This window comes from Somniosus microcephalus, chromosome 1 (assembly GCF_052327205.1).
Source record: "Somniosus microcephalus isolate GS21.2 chromosome 1, FLI_Smic_1.0, whole genome shotgun sequence".
NCBI lineage: Eukaryota > Metazoa > Chordata > Chondrichthyes > Squaliformes > Somniosidae > Somniosus > Somniosus microcephalus.
In genome coordinates this window covers 21,767,824-21,789,189 of record NC_140987.1, presented here as the reverse complement: position 1 = coordinate 21,789,189, position 21,366 = coordinate 21,767,824, and the positions used below count along the sequence as shown (strand labels likewise).

General features: G+C 47.1%; 1 protein-coding gene across 8 annotated transcripts in view; it reads right to left on the bottom strand.

The window, feature by feature from the left end:
* The window catches only part of htt (huntingtin), a 256,421-nt gene that overhangs the window by 128,907 nt on the left and 106,148 nt on the right, over positions 1–21,366 (bottom strand). For 5 of the 8 annotated variants that reach the window (XM_085974744.1, XM_085975173.1, XM_085974896.1 and 2 more), the window contains exons 14-18: positions 12,100–12,214; positions 11,868–12,005; positions 9,991–10,149; positions 6,305–6,402; positions 1,015–1,154 (exon numbers count right to left, since the gene is read on the bottom strand). In XM_085974744.1, the coding sequence (XP_085830870.1) occupies positions 1,015–1,154; positions 6,305–6,402; positions 9,991–10,149; positions 11,868–12,005; positions 12,100–12,214 (650 nt within the window). The remainder of the gene's footprint in view (positions 1–1,014; positions 1,155–6,304; positions 6,403–9,990; positions 10,150–11,867; positions 12,006–12,099; positions 12,215–21,366) is intronic. The other 3 variants (XM_085974819.1, XM_085975100.1, XM_085975237.1) reach the window with 1 other exon arrangement.

The window sequence follows — 21,366 nt, the reverse complement described above, 5'->3', positions numbered from 1 at the left end:
TCCTGGAGTGGGACTTGAACCTATGACATTCTGACACAGGCAGGAGTGCTGCCAACTGGGCCAAGGGTGACGCTCCTTGTCTCCCCTCATAACTAAAGAGAAAATGCAATGGACTCCCTCCATGACCTTGCTATCCTTTCTAAATTAGGCACCAAAAGCTGCAGCCGAACCAATGATAAAACAATGGTTTTATTCTGGTTATTCTTTGTCGCGCTTTGATACAACTGAGTGGCTTGCTAAGTAACCTCAGAGGGCAGTTAAGTGTCAACCACATTGGTGTGCGACTGGAGTCACATATAGGCCCAGACTGGGTAAGGATGGCAGGTTTCCGTCCCTAAAGGACATTAGGGAATCAGTTGGGTTTTTTTAACGACAATCTGGCAGCTTCATAGTCACGTTTACTCTTTATTCCAGATTTATTATTTTACTAAAAAAAACTAAATTCAAATTCTCCAAGGTGAGATTTGACCTCACGGTCTCTGGATTATTAGTCCAGCGACATAACACGGAGGAGGAACAGGAGTAGGTCATTTGGCCCCTCGAGCCTGCTCCGCCATTCAATAAGATCATGGCTGATCTGATCATGGCCTCAACTCCACTTACCTGCCCGCTCCCCATAACCCTCGGCTCCCTTATCGTTCAAAATATATTCAATGACCCAGACTTAACCACTATTCTACTGTATGCCTTATCGTTTACATCCTTCCAACCTGAAAAATATCCATTAACCACCATTCTCTCTCTCCTTTAACCAGCTTCCTATTTATATTTCCGCACTCCCTTTCATACCACGTGACTTCATTTTATTAACAAGCCTCCTATGGGGCACCTTATCAAATGCCTTTTGAAAATCCAGCTGCATAACATCCATTGCATTTTCTCTATCAAGACTCTCCGATCCGCAAAAGAACGCTATTAAGTTTGCCAGGCGGAGTATATCGTACATTCGCTCGTCAATTTAAAAACAGTCTGCATTCTTTCCACCGACTGGAAGCAGGCAGACAGTAAGCTTACCTGAAGTCCATCTCTGCCAGTGTTTCTAACAGCTCAGTCCTCACCAGCCAGTAAGAGTTATTCTTCAAGGACAAGAGGTCAATGGTGAGCTGCAAACCCAGCTCACTGTAGCTGCTGTTGCACAGACTCGAGATGCAGTGCTGGGGAAAAAAGGAAACCAGATTAAAACAATGGCACTCGGTAAACCCAAGGTAAAATCTGAATTACGCCAGTCACTGAAAGCAAACATGCAGGTGCAGCAAGCAGTTAGGAAGGCAAATGGTATGTTGGCCTTCATTGCAAGAGGATTTGAGTACAGGGGCAAGGATGTCTTACTACAGTTGTACAGGGCCTTGGTGAGACCACACCTGGAGTACTGAGTGCAGTTTTGGTCTCCTTACCTAAGAAAGGATATACTTCCCATAGAGGGAGTGCAGCGAAGGTTCACCCGACTGATTCCTGGGATGGCAGGACTGTCGTGTGAGGAGAGATTGGGTGGACTAGGCCTGTATTCACTAGAGTTTAGAAGAATGAGAGGGGATCTCATTGAAACGTATAAAATTCTGACAGGGCTAGACAGTCTGGATGCAGAGAGGATGTTTCCCCTGGCTGGGGAGTCTAGAACAAGGGGTCACAGTCTCAGGATACAGGGTAGGACATTTAGGACTGAGATGAGGAGAAATGTCTTCACTCGGAGGGTGGTGAACCTGTGGAATTCTCTACCACAGAAGGCTGTGGAGGCCAAGTCACAGAATATAGTTAATGAGATAGATAGGTTTCTAGACACAAAAGGCATCAAGGGGTATGGGGAGAGAGCGGGAATATGGTATTGAGATAGAGGATCAGCCATGATCATACTGAATGGCGGAGCAGGCTCGAAGGGCCTACTCCTGCTCCTATTTTTTTCTAATCAGGCGCGGCCATTTATACAAGCATCAGAAAGAAAAGACAGACTTGCATTTATATAGCACCTTTCACGACCACCAAAGCACACTTTACAGCCAATGAAGAACTTTTTGCAGTGGAGTCACTGTTGTAATGTAGGAAATGCGGCAGCCAATTTGCACACAGCAAGCTCCCACAAACAGCAATGCGATAATGACCAGATCATCTGTTTTTTAGTGATGTTGATTGAGGGATAAATATTGGCCCCAGGACACCGGGGAGAACTCCCCCTGCTCTTCTTCGAATTAGTGGCCGTGGGATCTTTTACATCCACCTGAGGGGACAGACGGAGCTTCGATCTAACGTAACGTCTCATCCAAAAGACAGCACCTGCAACAGTGCAGCGTTCCCTCAGCACTGCACCGTTGGCCTAGATTAGTGTGCTCAAGTCTCTGGAGTGAGACTTGAACCCACGACCTTCCGACTCAGAGGTCAGGGTGTTACCCACTGAACCACGGCTGACATCTATTGCATTAAGAAGTGTCACAGGCTGCAGCTTCACAAACCTAAACCTGACTTTCCAAATGACAGAAGAGTCACAGTGCTCATTGCACCACAGCGGCAATTTTCTGGCTTCTTGCTGCTTGTAGGCAACCGAGAGTGCGTATCGGAAATCCCGGGTGAACATAAGAACACAAGAACATAAGAAATAGGAGCAGGAGTAGGCCATACGGCCCCTCGGGCCTGCTCCGCCATTCAATAGGATCATGGCTGATCCGAATCTAGACTCACATCCACTTCCCTGCCCTCTCCCCGTAACCCCTAATTCCCTTATCTGCTAGGAAACTGTCTATCTCTGTTTTAAATTTATTTAATGTTGCAGCTTCCGCAGCTCTCTGGGGTAGCAAATTCCATAGATTTACTACCCTCTGAGTGAAGAAGTTTCTCCTCATCTCAGTTTTGAAAGGGCAGCCCCTTATTCTAAGATTATGCCCCCTAGTTCTAGTCTCACCCATCAGTGGAAACATCCTCACCGCATCCACCCGATCAAACCCCCTCACAATCTTATATGTTTCGATAAGATCGCCTCTCATTCTTCTGAACTCCAATGAGTAGAGGCCCAACCTATTCAACCTTTCCTCATACGTCAACCCCCTCATCTCCGGAATCAACCGAGTGAACCTTCTCTGAACCGCCTCGAGAGCAAGTATATCTTTTCTTAAATATGGAAACCAAAACTGCACGCAGTATTCCAGGTGTGGCCTCACCAATACCCTGTATAACTGCAGCAAGACTTCCATGTTTTTATATTCCATCCCCCTTGCAATAAAAACCAATATTCCATTGGCCTTCCTGATCACCTGCATACTAACTTTTTGTGTTTCATGCACCAGGACCCCCAGATCCCTTTGTACTGTAGCAGTTTGCAGTTTCTCTCCATTTAGATAATAACTTGCTCTTTGATTTTTTCTGTCAAAGTGCATAATCTCACACTTTCCAATATTATATTCCATCTGCCAAATCTCTGCCCACTCACTTAGCCTGTCTATGTCCTTTTGCAGGTTTTTTATGTCCTCCTCACTCACTGCTTTCCCTCCCATCTTTGTATCATCGGCAAACTTGGATACGTTGCACTCGGTCCCTTCCTCCAAATCGTTAATATAGATTGTAAAGAGTTGGGGTCCCAGCACTGGCCCCTGCGGAACACCACTAGTTACTGATTGCCAGCCCGAGAATGAACCATTTATCCCAACACTCTGTTTTCTGTTAAATAGCCAATCTTCCACCCATGCCAGTATATTACCCCCAAATCCCGTGATTTTTTTATCTTGTGCAGTAATCTTTTGGGTGCACTCGGCCCATGATATTCTCATCATTAGAAGTAACTGTTTGAAAAATCGACCATCATCTTAAATGAAATCGTGGACACTGCACACCCGAGTTTCCAACTCTCAGTGGGCGAGGCTCTCGCAAGAAAAGTGCAGGTGGAAATTATCCTGCACATGTATATTCAAATCATCTTTGCCTCTGGTGCCATGGTTGCAGTTCTTCATCTGACCCACCAGATGGCGCAGCTGCCCCGAATCATAGAATGGTTGCAGCACAGAAGGCCATTCGGCCTGTCGAGCTCATGCCGGCTCTCTGCAAGAGCTCTTCAGCTAGTCCCACTCTCGTGCCCTTCCCCCCGATTCCTGGGATGGCAGGGCTGCCGTATGAGGAGAGATTGGGTCGACTAGGCCTGTATTCACTAGAGTTTAGAAGAATGAGAGGGGATCTCATTGAAACGTATAAAATTCTGACAGGACTAGACAGTCTGGATGCAGGGAGGATGTTTCCCCTGGCTGGGGGTGTCTAGAACGAGGGGGTCACAGTCTCAGGATACGGGGTAGGACATTTAGGACTGAGATGAGGAGAAATTTCTTCACTCAGTGGGTGGTGAACCTGTGCAATTCTCTACCACAGAAGGCTGTGGAGGCCAAGTCACTGAATATATTTAAGGAGATAGGTTTCTAGACACAAAAAGCAAATTTCTTTCCTTCCGATACTTATCCAACTCCCTTTTGAAAGCCGTGATTGAATCTGCCTCCACCACCCTCTCAGGCAGTGCATTCCAGATCCGAACCACTCGCTGCATAAAAGTTTCTTCTTACGTCGCCTTTGGTTCTTTTGCCAATCACCTTAAATCTGTGTCCTCTGGTTCTTTACCCTTCTGCCAATGAGAACAGTTTCTATCTACTCTGTCCAGACCCCTCATGATTTTGAACACCTCTATCAAATCTCCTCTCAATCTTCTCTGCTCTAAGGAGAACAACCCCAGCTTCTCCAGTCTATCAACGTAACTGAAGTCCCTCATCCCTGGAACCATTCTCGTAAATTTTTTCTGCACCCTCTCCAAGGCCTTCACATCCTTCCTAACGTGTGGCGCCCAGAATTGGACACAATACTCCAGTTGAGGCTGAACCAGTGTTTTATACAGGTTCATCACAATTTCCACACGTTTGTACTCTATACCTCTATTTATGAAGCCCAGGATCCCGTAAGCCTTTTTAACTGCTTTCTCAACCTGCCCTGCCACCTTCAATGATTTGCGCACACATACCCCCAGGTCTCTCTGTTCGTGCACCCACTTTAGGATTGTACCCTTTAGTTTATATGTCCGCTCCTCATTCCTTCTACCAAAATGTATCACTTCACTTTCCTGCGTTAAATTTCATCTGCCACGTGTCTGCCCATTTCATCAGCTTGTCTGTTTTCCTGAAGTCCATCACTCTCCTCCTCACTGTTTACTATACTTCCAAGTTTTGTGTCATCTGCAAATTTTGAAACTGCACACACTTCAGAAATTCTTCCCCCTTCTCTGTCCTTAACACTATTACGATCCTCGTCTATATTAGGATAGAATGAAGCAACCCAGCAGCAGCCTTACTTCCTAAACCGAAGCTGCTGAGATTTAACAGTCTGTATATTATAAAACTGGTGGGTGAGTGCACTCCATGGATTGCCATCTGATCACTGAGTGTCAGCCCTGGCTCAGGTGACAACACTCTGGTCCCTGCATCAGGAGACTGTGGGTACAAGCCCCACACTTTAGGTGTAACCTAGTCTGACCTGCCTTTTCCTTGTACAGGAAACTTTGTGCTATCCGGAGGGGAGCTATCCGGCAATCTGGAGCCACCGGCAAAAATCAGCCGCTGTTTTTTATTCTTTTTGTTTGTTTTTTTTTGCTTTGTTTGAACAGTCAAGCTGTGCAAGGTCACACCCGAGTGTTTAGAAGCTGTTGCTAAGCAACAGTGTTTGTTGTCAAATACGGTGATAAGATTCTCCGTATCTCTCAACATTAACTCTGGAGAGTACGGCAGTTTTGAGGCAACGGCAGCAGCTCGGTCCCGTGGGTGCCGGATAGCGCAAAGTTTCCTGTAATTCATGAATGGCGGAACAGGTTTGAGGGGCTGAATGGCCGACTCCTGTTCCTATGGTCATTCATCTCATTGCTGTTTATGGGCTCCTGTTATGCCTAAACGACTGCTACACTTGGCAACTTCACAGTCACTGACAACACAACTGCTGAAATGAAGACTTGTGCACCAAAACTAATCACAGGGCAGCCCCCTCCCCAGCCAAGCCGCCCCAGGGCGGCCCCCTCCCCAGCCAAGCCGCCCCAGGGCGGCCCCCTCCCCAGCCAAGCCGCCCCAGGGCGGCCCCCTCCCCAGCCAAGCCGCCCCAGGGCGGCCCCCTCCCCAGCCAAGCCGCCCCAGGGCGGCCCCCTCCCCAGCCAAGCCGCCCCAGTCAAAATAACAAAACTTTACAATGCAAGAACACCTACCAACAGTATTTACAACAAGATCAGTTTTAACGAATGTCCTAGAAATCAGCTGATGAACGGACAGATGCCATTCATTCCGGATTCAAGAAGAGCAAGACTTACCCGGACTGCAGCACAAGCCAGCTTGCAAGTTACAGACGATTTATCCCTTAGAGTTTTCTGGAGTAAAGGCACACAGTCCTCCAAAGAGACGTCATAACCTGAAAGGAAGGGACACGGAACAGGCCTCTTAACTGCTGCGTTCCAAGAAAGAATGCTGCAACATTTCTATATACACACATACAGTGACGCCTTTTACACAGAAAAACATCCCAAGGCATTGGACAGCTCAGGGCAGGATCCAAGCAGGGGTAGGGGAGGTGATTAAAAGTCTGGTGGAAGTTTTTAAAAGGAGGCTTTGGATGGTGGGGAAGATGTAGCAAGGCGGAGGGGTATAGGGAGAGAGCTCAGGAGGTGGCTAAAGATTCCGCTACTACTGGCAGAGCAGAGGGAGGCGGTACGTGCAATGGACCAGAGTTGGGACTGTGGAGGACGTAGGGCTAGAGAGGAAGGCAGGTACAGAGGAGCAAGAACTACGGAGGAATTTGTAGACAACCCATTCAGCACTGATATATTTCCAACTTCTGCCATCAAGTTATTTTTCTCTCCAGCTCTGAAACCTCCTCAGGTTTTCGCACTTCCCCGGTCAGCTCACCCTCAGACTGAGGGAATGCAAGCAACTTGCTCCCGGGCCTCTGCCAATTTTTCTAGTACGTCACCACATCGGGTTGGCAAGCAGAATTGGCAGCTCCCTCGCCCATCAAAGGGAGTCCAGATGCAACAGCGAAGCAAAATGGAACCAAAGCGGTCACTTCTCCTTCGGCACTAGCTCGATTTCCACTGGAGTACTGCATTAGGATTCCTTTTGGGAACCGTGAGTGCAATGCAAATTGACCTAAACCCTTCTCGCCCCAAAGCTAAAACCAGGAAAGCACCGTCCAGAAAAATGCTTACCATAAGGAAGAATCCAGTAGGTGCCATTACTGTGTGTTGGAGTGAATGAACAGCATTATAATATGCTGCCTTACACTTAATAATTACCAGTGCCCTGGGCCACTATTCATCGGTCATTCAACATCACAAACAGATTATCTGGTCATTGTCACATTGTTGTTTGTGGGAGCTTGCCGTGCCCAAATTAGCTGCTGCGTTTCCCACATTACAACAGTGACTACACTTCAAAAAGTACTTCATTGGCTGTAAAGCGCTTTGAGAAGTCCAGAGGTGGTGAAAGACGCTGTATAAAATGAAAGTCTTTCTTATTCTTTATCCTACTACGAAAGACGACAGATTTGACCAGAAAGAGGCAGTAACCAAGCAGCAGGTGCACTGGATGACAAACTTGATTGCGATGCAAAAAGGTTACTTCTGGTTATTTTCACTGGACTTTGGGTTGACCTAATAAGTATTTGCAGCCATTTTAAACACTGCCAGCGCTGTTGTGTGTGTTGTGCGTGAGTGTGCGTGTGTGGAGGGGGTGGGATAAAGTGTTTGACATGAAAGAAGATTGTAACCCAGTATAAAAACAGGGAAGTCTTGCTGCAGTTATACAGGATATTGGTGAGGCCACACCTGGAATACTGCGTGCAGTTTTGGTTTCCATATTTAAGAAAAGATATACTTGCTCTCGAGGCGGTTCAGAGAAGGTTCACTCGGTTGATTCCGGAGATGAGGGGGTTGACGTATGAGGAAAGGTTGAATAGGTTGGGCCTCTACTCATTGGAGTTCAGAAGAATGAGAGGCGATCTTATCAAAACATATAAGATTGAGAGGGGGCTTGATCGGGTGGATGCGGTGAGGATGTTTCCACTGATGGGTGAGACTAGAACGAGGGGGCATAATCTAAGAATAAGGGGCTGCGCTTTCAAAACTGAGATGAGGAGAAACTTCTTCACTCAGAGGGTAGTAAATCTATGGAATTTGCTGCCCCAGAGAGCTGTGGAAGCTGCGACATTAAATAAATTTAAAACGGAGATAGACAGTTTCCTAGCAGATAAGGGAATTAGGGGTTACGGGCAGGGAAGTGGACGTGAGTCTAGATTCAGATCAGCCATGATCCTATTGAATGGCGGAGCAGGCCCGAGGGGCCGTATGGCCTACTCCTGCTCCTACTTCTTATGTTATGTATGCTAAATTATGCTTCCCCCGACCATTTATCTTCATTGAGACATTCCCGAAGCTACCATGCTGACCCTGCTGCTTCCGGTTAGCCAAGTAATGCTCAGATAGCTTCTGATTGTATTAGATTTCACCGGTAAATCAGGCTTCCCTGTAAAACAGTTCTAATGTATTAAATTGGATGGCTGAAGACACTTAATTGAAAAAAAGGAATAAAGCATCTAACTTCTATGTCTCACAATAAGCTGCAATGTCAAGTGAACAGAAGAACAAAAGAATTAGGAGCAGGAGTCGGCCACACGGCCCCTCGAGCCTGCCCCGCCATTCAATAAGATCACGGCTGATCTTCGACCTCAACTCCACACGTCAAATAGAGTTGTATTCCCTGGAATTTAGAAGGTAAAGGGGTGAGGTGATTGAAGTTTTCAGGATATTGAGAACAGATCGAGTAGATAGAGAGAAACTATTTCTGCTGGTTGGGGATTCTAGGACTGAGGGGCAGAGTCTAAAAATTAGAGCCAGACCTTTTGGGAGTGAAATTAGGAAACACTTCTACACAGAAAGGGCGGTAGAAGTTTGGAACTCTCTTCCGCAAATGATAATTGATGCGAGATCAATTGTTAATTTTAAATCGGAGATTTGATAGATTTTTGTTAACCAAAGTTTTAAGGGATATGGGGCAAAGGTGGACAGATGGAGTTAGGTTGCAGAACAGCCAGGATCTCACCGAATGGCAGAACAGGCTCGAGGGACTCAATGGCCTACCCCTGTTCCTGTGTTCCAAGAATTTAATTTGCGTAGCATTACATACAATTTACAGCACAAACAGGCCATTCGGCCCAACTGGTCAATGCCAGTGTTAATGCTCCACACAAGCCTCCTCCCAACACTACATCTAACCCCATCAACATATTTTCACTTTCTATCTCATGACGTGCGGCAAGTGTAGCATGCTGGGGAGGAAGAGGTGACTTTAGACCTAGGGTTCCCAAAGCTCTCTACCACTGGGTGTTGTCCTCGCTTCGTGTCTGGGTCTGTTGTAGACTGATTGCTGCGATTGGTCAACAACCCAGTTATCATGGGATTAGGCAACGACCGGGCTAGAAGGCGAACTGGATGGACCTGGTTTCTTTATCATTAACAATTCCTGTGAGCCCACAACAATATTCCAGCAGTCCATGGGAGACCTTATTGAGGTGTATTAAAATTATATGGGGCATAGATAAAGTGGCTCGAAAGGACCTATTTTCCTTAGCAGAGGGGTCAATAACCAGGGGGCACCGATTTAAAGTAATTGGTGGAAGGTTGAGGGATTTTGAGGGGAAATTTCTTCACCCAGAGAGTTGTGGGGGTCTGGAACCCACTGCCTGAAAGGGTGGTAGAGGCAGGAACCCTCACCACATTTATAAAGTACTTGGATGTGCACTTGGGATGCTGTAATTTGCAGGGCTACGGACCAAGAGCGGGGAAGTGGGATTAGGCTGGATAGCTCTTGGTTGGCCAGCGCGGACACGATGGGCCGAATTGGCATCCTTCCGTGCTGTAACTTTCTGTGATTCGATGATTCTATAGAACCAGCCGTGAAGGGAGGCCGAGGGGGAATTAAAATTAACAGCATACAGTCCATTTACCTGCGGTGCCTCGTACAGTGGCGAGCCAACTTTCTGGATTAAACCGAGTCTTGGTCAGAACCGAGTGAATGAATGTTGAACAGAGGAGGGCAGTGGCGCCTCTTATCTGTGGGTCTCCATGGTCGACATACTTTAAGATATCTGATATACACTGCTCCTCTGCGGAATGAAAAGAATCATGAAAAGATGTGCACTGTTCCTTTGATTTATTCACATCTATACAAATTCACAAATCTGCAAATGCTGGAAATAAAAGCCAAGAATGCTGGAAATACACAGCAGGTCAGACAGCATCTGTGAAGACACTGTAGTGTAGCGGTTATGTCACTAGACTAGTAATCCAGAGGTCTGGACTATTGATCCAGGGAATGAGCGCTCAAATCCCAGGGCAGCTGGGGGGATTTAAATTCAGTTAAAAAATATTTCAGATTTTACCATCAGTGGAAGTGACCATGAAGCGGTCAGATTGACGTAAAAATACAACTGGTTTCTCGAATGTCCATTAGGGAAGGAAAGACCGTCCTTACCCGGTCTGGACAATATACTGACTCCAGCCCCACACCAATGTGGTTGACTCTTAAACTGCCATCGGTTGCATCATGTAGCTTCAGTTCACAGAAAGCGGCCCACCACCACCACCTCCTCAAGGCAACTAGGGATGGGCAATAAATAGGAGGGGGGGTGGTGACAGGACACGGAGGAGGGGAGGGAATGGGAGAGGAGGGAGGAGGAGAAGGTGGGTGGGGAGGAAGAGTAGGGGAGAAGGGGGATGAGAGATGATTGTGTGGGGGGTGGGGGAAGGGGCAGGGGAGGAGAGAGATAGCGAGAGAGAGAGAGATAGCGAGAGAGAGAGAGATAGCGAGAGAGAGAGAGATAGCGAGAGAGAGAGAGATAGCGAGAGAGAGAGAGATAGCGAGAGAGAGAGAGATAGCGAGAGAGAGAGAGATAGCGAGAGAGAGAGAGATAGCGAGAGAGAGAGAGATAGCGAGAGAGAGAGAGATAGCGAGAGAGAGAGAGATAGCGAGAGAGAGATAGCGAGAGAGAGAGAGAGATAGCGAGAGAGAGAGAGATAGCGAGAGAGAGAGAGATAGCGAGAGAGAGAGATAGCGAGAGAGAGAGATAGCGAGAGAGAGAGATAGCGAGAGAGAGAGATAGCGAGAGAGAGAGAGAGAGATAGCGAGAGAGAGAGATAGCGAGAGAGAGAGATAGCGAGAGAGAGAGAGATAGCGAGAGAGAGAGAGATAGCGAGAGAGAGAGAGATAGCGAGAGAGAGAGAGATAGCGAGAGAGAGAGAGGAGGAGTGGAACAGGGAGAAGAGTAGGGTAGAATGAGGGATGAAGGTTGGGGGAATGGGAGGAGGGAGAGACGTAGGCAGAGGTGGAGGAGTGGAATGGGGAGATGGAGGGGAAGAAGAATAGGGCAGAAGGAGGATGAGGGTGGGGGGAAAAGGAGGAGAGTGAGGTGGAGGAGTGGGAAGGGGAGGTGGAGGGGAAGAAGAGTAGGGCAGAAGAAGGATGAGGGAGGGTGAAGGGAGGAGAGAGAGATCCGCAGAGGTGGAGGAGTGGGAAGGGGAGGTGGAGGGGAAGAGGAGTAGGGCAGAAGAAGGATGAGGGGGGGTGAAGGGAAGAGAAAGAGGTCCGCAGAGGTGGAGGAGTTGGGAAGGGGAGGTGGAGGGGGAAGAAATGGTCACTCGCCATTTTAAATATACAACAGACATACACTGATGCACCAATCCTGCAATGAAAACATGCTTTTTCTTGGTGTAGCTGACACTGGTTTTCAATATTCACAGGGGATCCCACAGACCAATGAACTGTTGATGCAATAGGTGCGCTTGCAAGAGTCACTGTTAGAAACATTTCAGTACTTCCTATTACCTTGAATCTCTAAAACTTCAAGCGGGGTCCTGTACAGTTTATTGAAGAAAGCTTCAGGGTGAAGTCCAATGGCAGCTCCAACGCAACTCACCGCCAGCGCTTTGACACTGACCCTCACCTCTCTGTCGGGGATAAGACCTGCAGCAAAGCAAAGCCCTGCGTGAAGGATAATATTCCACCGTAAAGATGAAAAAAAGCTGAATGCTCAAGCCGTCCAGACTCTGTTGCTTACCGTTCTTCTGTCCCGTTAAAAGAAACGATGCGCTAAGGAGACGAACACAATGGACCAGAGGGGCAGCGTTCTCATCCGTATAATGGCCAATGTCTCCCTTTATCCGACAAGGCTGCTTTTAGACAAAAATAGACATGTGTACAATCTTTGTACTTGTGCGATCAAACTCTCAGCTTTCCCTGAACTCATTGATCCACGAGGTATTCTACCCGTGGCGCTATCCGCCCACCAGTGGCTTGTGGTAGTGAACAGCAGAGCCACCGGATCAGATAGGTCCAATGTTCAATCGCCCGTCGCCACTGCCTTAGCCGATCTCAGCTAGGGTGGCAGTAATCGGCCTCAGAATTGGGCTGGGGGGTGGATATGGCCAGGGTTCGCACTCCCACTCGCCATCCAGCAACCTCTGCTGGAAGTGCGCGCGTGGACGTCAAGCGAGGGCCGTCTGCAATGCCGCCAGTGGAGACGGGCCTGCTGACACTCAAGTGACGAAGGCTCGCACATAAAGAATTGCCAGTTGAGCAGGGTGCAAGAGCAGAGACCCATGATTCACACTGCTGCAGGTGATGGAATCCTCAGACTTTCGCCTATAAACAGCAGCCCAACATCGGGGCAGGAACCACAATTCCCAATTGCTGTCAGAATGGCAAAGGTCAGTGCCTTCGCAAGTCCTACCAAGGGTGGGAGAAACTACAAGATTTTGGTCATCTGCACTCCACACAAAAGCGCCTAAACACACTCCCAAAGAAAAAACTTCAGAACAAAGTTATTATACAGAAAATTACATAGTAAGGGAAACTGTTGCTGGAAAGACAAATTATGCAACATTCCTGATGAAACTTATAAATGGGTGCACAGACAAGACAAAAGAAATCTTGCAGATAGAATCATAGAATAGTACAGCACAGGAGGCCGCCATTTGGCCCATCGAGTCTGCGCCGGCTCTTTCGAAGAGCAATCCAGTCAGTCCCACTCCCCCACTCTTTCCCCATCTCCCTGCAATTTTTTCCTCCTTCAAGTATTTATCCAGTTCCCTTTTGAAGTCTTCTATTGAATCAGTATCCACCGCCCCATCAGGCAGCACATTCCAAACCCTAAGCACTCGTTGTGTAAAAATGTTTTTCCTCATGTCGGCTCTGGTTCATTTGCCAATCACCTTAAATCTGGGCCCTCTCGTTATCGACCCTTCAGCCCACTGGAAACAGTTTCTCTTTATTTACTCTATCTAAACCCTTCACGATTAAAAAAAAAAACTCGATCTAATCTCCTCCGAGCCTTCTCTGCTCCCAGGAGATTGATTAAAAGTCAAAACGAAAATATCGTAGCAACACGCTATATGGATGGAAATTATTTAGTGTCAGGCCGCAGGAACAATTCGCATTGATATAGCACCTCTCTCACCCACAGGATGCCCCCAAGTGCTTCATATCCAATGTATTACTTTGTTTTGTGCAGTCGCTGTTGTTGTTAGGCAGACGTGGCAGCCAATTTGTGCAGAGCAAGGTTCCACAAACAGCAAGGAGATAAATGACCAGTTAACCAACTTTCGGTGGTGTTGGTTCCAGGAGGAATGTTGCCAAATAGTTAGTTGGGATTTTTTATGGCCACGCGAACAGGCGGAAGGTGCCCCGCTGTTTAACGCGAGGTGGCACCTCCAACAATGCATCAATTCCCCCTGTACTGCCCAACTCAGCTTAGGTGATGCGTTCAGGTCCTGGCGTGGCGCTCGAACCCACGACTTTCTAATGGGATAAGTTCACTTTACACAAATTCACTCCATAGCTAGTACCAGAGATTCAGATTGGGGGAAATCTGTTACACGGCTTCGCCATTCAGTGAAACACATACATTGAAGGGAAACCTTGCATCAGCCCAATATGCCAAAGCAATACAGGCTGAAACACTTGTTAAAAGAGGAGTCCTGTAAACAAAAAGTTTGCGGAAAACTTCAGGTTGAAGTGAAAGCCACTGATGTGCAACTTCCTGACGTGCCAATCCTGTTCAGGCTCCTGAATTCCTGAACCAATCACGTCTGCAATACAGTGTTTCCTTGCAAGGCATTTACATCAAATTCCTATCGTCATGCAAGTGAGCAATTTACCATCTGTGCCGACACTCCACTCCTCATCCCACCCGAACCCCCTGCGCTTCTCTGCCGCGTTGCCTGTTCCAAGATCAATTCACGACACTTTCGCTTCTGGGTCAGAAGGTTGCGAGTTCGAGACTCATAACACGTCTTGCGCTCATAATCTGGGCTGGTATTCCACACTGAGGGAGTGCTGCACTGTTGGGAGATGCCATCCTATGGACGCCCTGTCTATCTGTTCCAATAGATGTTAATCAGTACACAACACTATTCTAAGAGTATGCAATTCTTCCAGTGCTCAACATTCCCCCCCCCTCAACCAGCACCACCAAAGACAACAGCTGACTGGCTATTCATTTCACTGCTGCTTGCAAGATGTTAGCTGCATATAATGTTGTCATGTTTGTCTACATAACTGAACTTCAAAAAGCAATTCATTGCACAATGAATTGCAAGACTCCCCAAAGACTTTCCACCATCTACAGGAAACTTTGGTTTATCCGGAGGTTGTATGTCCGGAAACCTCGATCTAACGGCAGAAATCAGCCGCCGTTTTGGTTAGGTTTTTTTTCTTCTCCTAGCATTTTTTTTTTTTTAATAAACAGTCAGGCTCTGGAAAGCATCTCTGTAGCTTAGCAACAGCTTCAGAGACGCTTCCAAGGTACGGGCCGAGTGTTTACAAGCTGTTGCTAAGCAACAGTGTTTGTTGTCAGATACGGAGATGAAAACCTCCGTATCCTTCAACATCAGCGCTGGTCTATCCGCAAGTTTTGATAGATCGGCAGCAGCTCGGTCCCGTCGGTGCCGGATATCTCGAAGCTTCCTGTACAAGGCACAAGTCAGGAGTGTGATGGAATACTCTCCACTTGCCTGGATGAGTGCAGCTCCAACAACACTCGAGGTTCGACACCATCCAGGACAAAGCAGCCCATTTGATTGGCACCCCATCCACCACCTTAAACATTCACTCACTCCACCACCAGCGTACCGTGTCTGCAGCGTGTACCATCTACAAGATGCACTGCAGCAACTCGCCAAGGCTTCTTCGACAGCACCTCCCAAACCCGCGACCTCTACCACCTAGATGGACAAGGGCAGCAGGCGCATGGGAACACCACCACCTCCAAGTTCCCCTCCAAGTCTCACACCATCCTGACTTGGAAGTATATCGGCCGTTCCTTCATCATCGCTGGGTCAAAATCCTGGAACTCCCTCCCTAACAGCACTGTGGGAGCACCTTCACCACACGGACTGCAGCGGTTCAAGGCAGCGGCTCACCAGCACCTTCTCAGGGGCAATTAGGGATGGGCAATAAATGCTGGCCTTGCCAGCGATGCCCACATTCCATAAACGAGTAAAAAAAAAAAAAAAGTTTGCCACAATAATAAATGCAGTGCATTTATATGATGCTCAGCAGCTGTCAATATAGGGAGGGGATTCAAATCGTTCTCCTCCCCACACCACTCCCCAGGCCAGGAGAATGCGCCTAGGAGGCAGTAATGAGGAAAGCCCTGTAAAAATTTGAACCCAATCTGGCTAACAGGGCTTTTCCACTCATGTTAGCATTCACACTCTTACTGGATAAGTTACCCACTTTGGTAGGAAAAACAGAAAGGTAGGGTATTATTTAAATGGTGCTAGATTGGGAAATGCTGATGTACAGAGGGACCTGGGTGTCCTTGTGCACCAGTCACTGAAAGAAAACATGCAGGTGCAGCAAGCAGTTAGGGAGGCAAATGATATGTTGGCCTTCATTGCAAGAGGATTTGAGTACAGGAGCAAGGATGTCTTACTACAGTTATACAGGGGCTTGGTGAGACCACACCTGGAGTACTGTGTGCAGTTTTGGTCTCTTCACCTAAGAAAGGATATACTTGCCATAGAGGGAGTGCAGCGAAGGTTCACCAGACTGATTCCTGGGATAGCAGGACTGTCGCATAAGGAGAGATTGGGTCAATTAGGCCTGTATTCACTGGAGTTTAGAAGAATGAGTGGGGATCTCATTGAAACGTGTAAAAATTCTGACAGGGCTAGACAGACTGGATACAGGGAGAATGTTTCCCCTGGCTTTTGGGGGGGGGGGGGGTCTAGAACGAGGGGTCACAGTCTCAGGATATGGGGTAGTACATTTAGGACTGAGATGAGGAGAAATGTCTTCACTCAGTGGGTGGTGAACCTGTGGAGTTCTCTACCACAGAAAGCTGTGGAGGCCAAGTCACTGAATTCATTTAAGGAGATAAATAGATAGATTTCTCGACACAAAAGGCATCAAGGGATATGGGGAGAGAGCAGGAATATGGTATGGAGATAGAGGATCAGCCATGATCATACTGAATGGCGGAGCAGGCTCGAAGGGCCGAATGGCCTACTCCTGCTCCTATTTTTCCATGTTTCTATAACACGAGAGAATATGAACAAGATTGAACTTCTGAACTAATAACAAGATCGTGAGATGATTATGAATAGGAAGGCCATTCAGCCCATCGTAATGCATTCACCCAGAAACATTGCAAATCTTCCCACTGACCCCAACCCTCTCCAATACAGCACCAATTATTTTTTTTATTTTTATTTTTTAAAATGACTGAGAAATTCAAGAAAAATAGCAATGGGTGGGGAAGGACAACAGGGAAACGGGATTAGGGTTCTTGGCGACAGACAGGGTGCACGCACCAAGACAAGCACAATAGGCAGAATATCTTCCTGCTGTGTTGAAATTTCTATGATTTCAGGTTTGATGGTCTTCTGAACTGAAACTGAAAATTTTGCACGGTGCTACTATTGCACAGATAGAACTGAACAAACAACTACTTGTATTTATATAGCGCCTTTAATGTGGTAAAACATCCCAAGGTGCTTCACCGGAGCATTATAAAACAAAATTGGACATCGAGCCACATAAGGAGATATTAGGGCAGATAACCAAAAGCTTGGTCGAAGAGGTAGGTGACATGAATCAGTCGTCATTCATGAAAGAAAGACTTATGAAATAATACCAGGTGGCGCTGTCCAGGTATAAATACTCGGGCACGGGCCCAGCTTGCGCAGGACATTCTTAACAGGAACTAGTGAAGGACACAACTAGACCTCCATGTTGTAAAACAGTTGATTAAAGCTTTGTTTAATACTTAGACCAAGTGCCTAGTAGTTTTTTTACATCAGTAGGTTTTAAGGAGCGTCTCAAAAGGAGTAGAGAGAGGTAGAGAGGTGGAGGGGTTTAGGGAGGGAATTCCAGAACTTAGTGCCTTGGCAGCTGAAGGCGCGGCCGCCAATAGTGGAGCGATTATAATCGGGGATGCTCGAGAGGTCAGAATTGGAAGAGCGCAGATATCTTGGAGGGTTGTGGGGTATAAAGCAATGGAATTGGCACAAGTCCATCAAAATTTAAATGTTGGGAATGATATCAACTCTTGAATAGGCGGGAAAAGTATGAACACTAGTTGTAATTGCTGCAACAACAGGCAAAACCAAACTGGAAGGCCTCACACCTTTAGGTATGGTCAGCTGTCATGGAAACTTCACACTGGCAATGGCAGTCAGAAAATTTATAAAATTTGTACAAACATGGAATCAGAATGGTTACAGAACAGGAGGCCATTCGGCCCGTCGAGCCCGTGCCGGCTCTCTGAAAGAGCACTTCAGCTAGTCCCACTCCCCCGCCCTTTCCCCGTAGCCCTGCAAATTTTTTTCCTTCAGGTACTTATCCAATTTCCTTTTGAAAGCCGTGATTGAGTCTGCCTCCACCACGCTTTCAGGCAGTGCATTCCAGATCATAACCACTCGCTGCGTAAAAAAAGTTTTTCCTCACGTCGCCTTTGGTTCTTCTGCCAATCACCTTAAATCTGTGTCCTCTGGGTCTCGACCCTTCCACCAATGGGAACAGTTTCTCTCTCTCTACTCTGTCTGGACCCCTCATGATTTTGAGCACCTCTATCAAATCTCCTCTCAACCTTCGCTGCTCCAAGGAGAACACCCCCCAGCTTCTCTAGTCTATCCACATAACCTATTTCTTCAACAGGCTTCAACCAAACATAGAAATCACAAGACGCAAGCAGGTCATTCAGCCTAAGAAGTCCACATTGGTGCTTACCCTGTACATGAGCAGTAGTCCCAATCCCTTGCGCCCACTCTATTCCCATATCCCTGTATTCCCCTTTCAACCGGTCTGTACTGGTGTCTATGCTCCGCACGAGCCTCCTCCCACCTTCCTTCATCTCACATCAACATAAAAATAGCAGGCTGTTCAGTCAGTTGCGTCTGGGTGGGTGGCTTCAACCGCCCAACTAACCTACTCGGTTTCTCTCTCCACAGATGCAGCCTGACCTGCTGAGTATTTCCAGCATTTTCTGTTTATACAACCCATTCTTAAATGTTGACATCGTCTCTGTTTCAGTCATTTTCTCTGGTAGTCCATCCCAGCCTTGCAAGCCCCGACATAGAAAGGTTTCTCCTGCTCTCTCAAATCTCTTGCATAATCTTATACCCATGTCCCCTGGTTCTAGACCCCTTCAATCGCTGGAAACAGCCTGTTTCTATTTACTCTGTCCTACCCTTTCATAATTTTAAACACCCCATAATCTCCTGTTCAACAAAAATAGCCCCAATTTTTCAGGTCTTCGTATTTTTTATTTCCAGCCAAACATCCGAGTGAATCTGCGCCGTACCCTCTCTATTGCCTCAGCAGCTTTCGCAGAACCCAAAACTGCACACAGTTCTCCAACTCTGGTCTTACTAAGGTTTTATATGGATGCGCCATTACATTTCAAAAATAAAATAAACAGTCAACAATGCACCACATTATGCACTGAGAATAACTCATTACATGCCTCATTTATACTGAAACTAGTTCCATCGTCAAGCTCAGTAAACAAACCCACAAGGGTGAGCTTGTTGAACCTTGCTTGGTTGGCCTGTTGCCTTCAAAAAGGGGCAACTCCTCAGCCTCATGTTGTTCCCTAGTCATTTACCAAATGTGTATATCCGGTGCGACTTTTTCCCCTTGCATGCTGGGAGAGTGGGCAGCAGGCAGGGTGTGAAGCTCATCAGTTCCTATTGCTTAGCCTCTGAATTGACCCAGACAGAAGACCTATTAAAAGGTTTATATTTAAGCCTCGACCAATTTGGAGAGTGTATAGCTGTTACACACTCCGAGTTTGGAGCTACAATAAGCCACTTTTGCAGGGGCACTGTACTGACCGCACAAAGCCACATTCCCCATTATTTCCTCATCCAGCACTGCTCTCTAAGAGGCCAATTGGATTACACTGTGTGAAATGCGCCAAAGTTAATGTCGTTGTGAAGGTCTCCATTTGGATCCAAGCATTTTCACTGGGCAGCTCTGGCATGACTGACTTGCGACAACGCTATAGCTGCCGGCGTGTTTAGTCGGCCAGAAACAGGGACAGTGGATCCAACAGCAGGTCACAAGACTCGGGAACAAGGATTGTTGGCTCCTTTGTCCTTCCAGTTGATGGTTGGAAAGCCATGCAACAACAACTTACATTCACGTAGTGCCGTTAAGGTAGTAAAATGTCCCACGGCGCTTCAAAAGTGTGTTATCGGACAAAATTTGACACCGAGCCATATGAAGAGATATTAGGACAGGTGACCAAAAGCTTGGTTTTATGGAGTGTCTTAAAAGGAGGAAAGAGGGGGAGGGGGCTAGAGTAATCTGGGATGTAATGCTTAAGTTATCCACCAGATGGAGACAAATATTAAGGGATCACATTTACCAGTGTTAAGGTAATGTCCTGTTACTCCAGTTATTACGGTAATGTGGCATTGTGGGTATGACTCAGAGGTGAATCCTCCATCTTGGTGATCGCACAGTAAGAAATAGTGTATGCAGCTGGCAGCCTGTAAGAGCTATGTTCTCTGCTACATCGTATAATTAAACAGTTGAGTTTTGGTTCCTGAAGTCTCACTTATCTCAGTTCTTGACCTTACCACTCAGATATCACAGGGGCGGAGAGGTTTAGGGAGGGAATTCCAGAGCTCAAGGACTCGGCAGCTGAAGGCACGGCCACCAAAGGTGGGACGAAGGAATGCGCAAGAGGCCAGAATTGGAGGAGCGCAGAGTTCTCGGAGGGATCTAGGGCTGGAGGAGGTTACGCACATAGGGAGGGCAAGGCCATGGAGGGATTTGAATCTTATTATTTGAGCCAATGTAGGTCAAGAAGCACTGGGGTGATGGGTGAACTGCAGTTAGTGCGAGTCAGAATACAGGCAGCAGAGCTTTGGATGAGCGGAGGTTTACGAAGGGTGGAAGACGGGATGCCGGCCTGGAGAGCGTTGGAATAGTCGAGTCTCGGAGGAAACAAAAGCACGGATGCAATTGCTGTCTGCACTCTAAACATAAAAGCGCTTGCACTGGTAACTGGAAGTCAGGTTTCAGGTGTGATCTGACCTACTGTACATAATGGCCCGTATTTTCCAATCCCTACGGGTGTGTATGAGCTGTGTACACACCCGTAGGGACCTTGCAAGTGCCGGTTTCAGGCATGCGAAGCGCATGCGCTGAAAACCGGCACTTCCGATCCGTCAAGAATCCTCTTGACAGACCGCACGTCTGCCCTGGAGAAGGGCCTCTGCGGGGTGGGGGGGGGGGGGGGGGGGGTGTTCCACTTTCTGCAGAACCTCTGCCCACTGAAAACCCTTAAAAATCTTACACCTGGTAAAAGCAGGCGGCCTGCTTTTACCAGCATAAGAGCTTAAAAAAAAAGGTAAAAAAAAAAAAATTTCTCCAACTCATTTATAATTAAAAAAAACTTTTTAAAATGTTGTTTAATTTTAGCCCCATAAAACACTAATTTTTTTTATTTTTATTTTTTTATTTGTGTTTAAAATATTTAATTTAATTTTAACTAATTTTAAAAACATTTAATGTTTTGATGTGTTTTTGGGGTGATCTCCATTCATATATTTGACAGATCTAAGCTGTCAAAAGTATGAAGGGAGATTCGCTTCTTCCATTAGTTCCCCATGGCTCACATGATCCCAGGAACACTTGCGAACCGCCTGCGCCCCTGGGATACCTGGGCCCTGCGCATTTCATTGTGGAGAGGTCCAGGGGCGGAAGTATACGCGCCTCGGGAGCCCTCAGGTAAGGGTGTAGATTTTTTCCAGATCGGAGGCCTCCGCACGCAGGAAGCCTGCGATCGGAAAATACGGGCCAATATAAACAG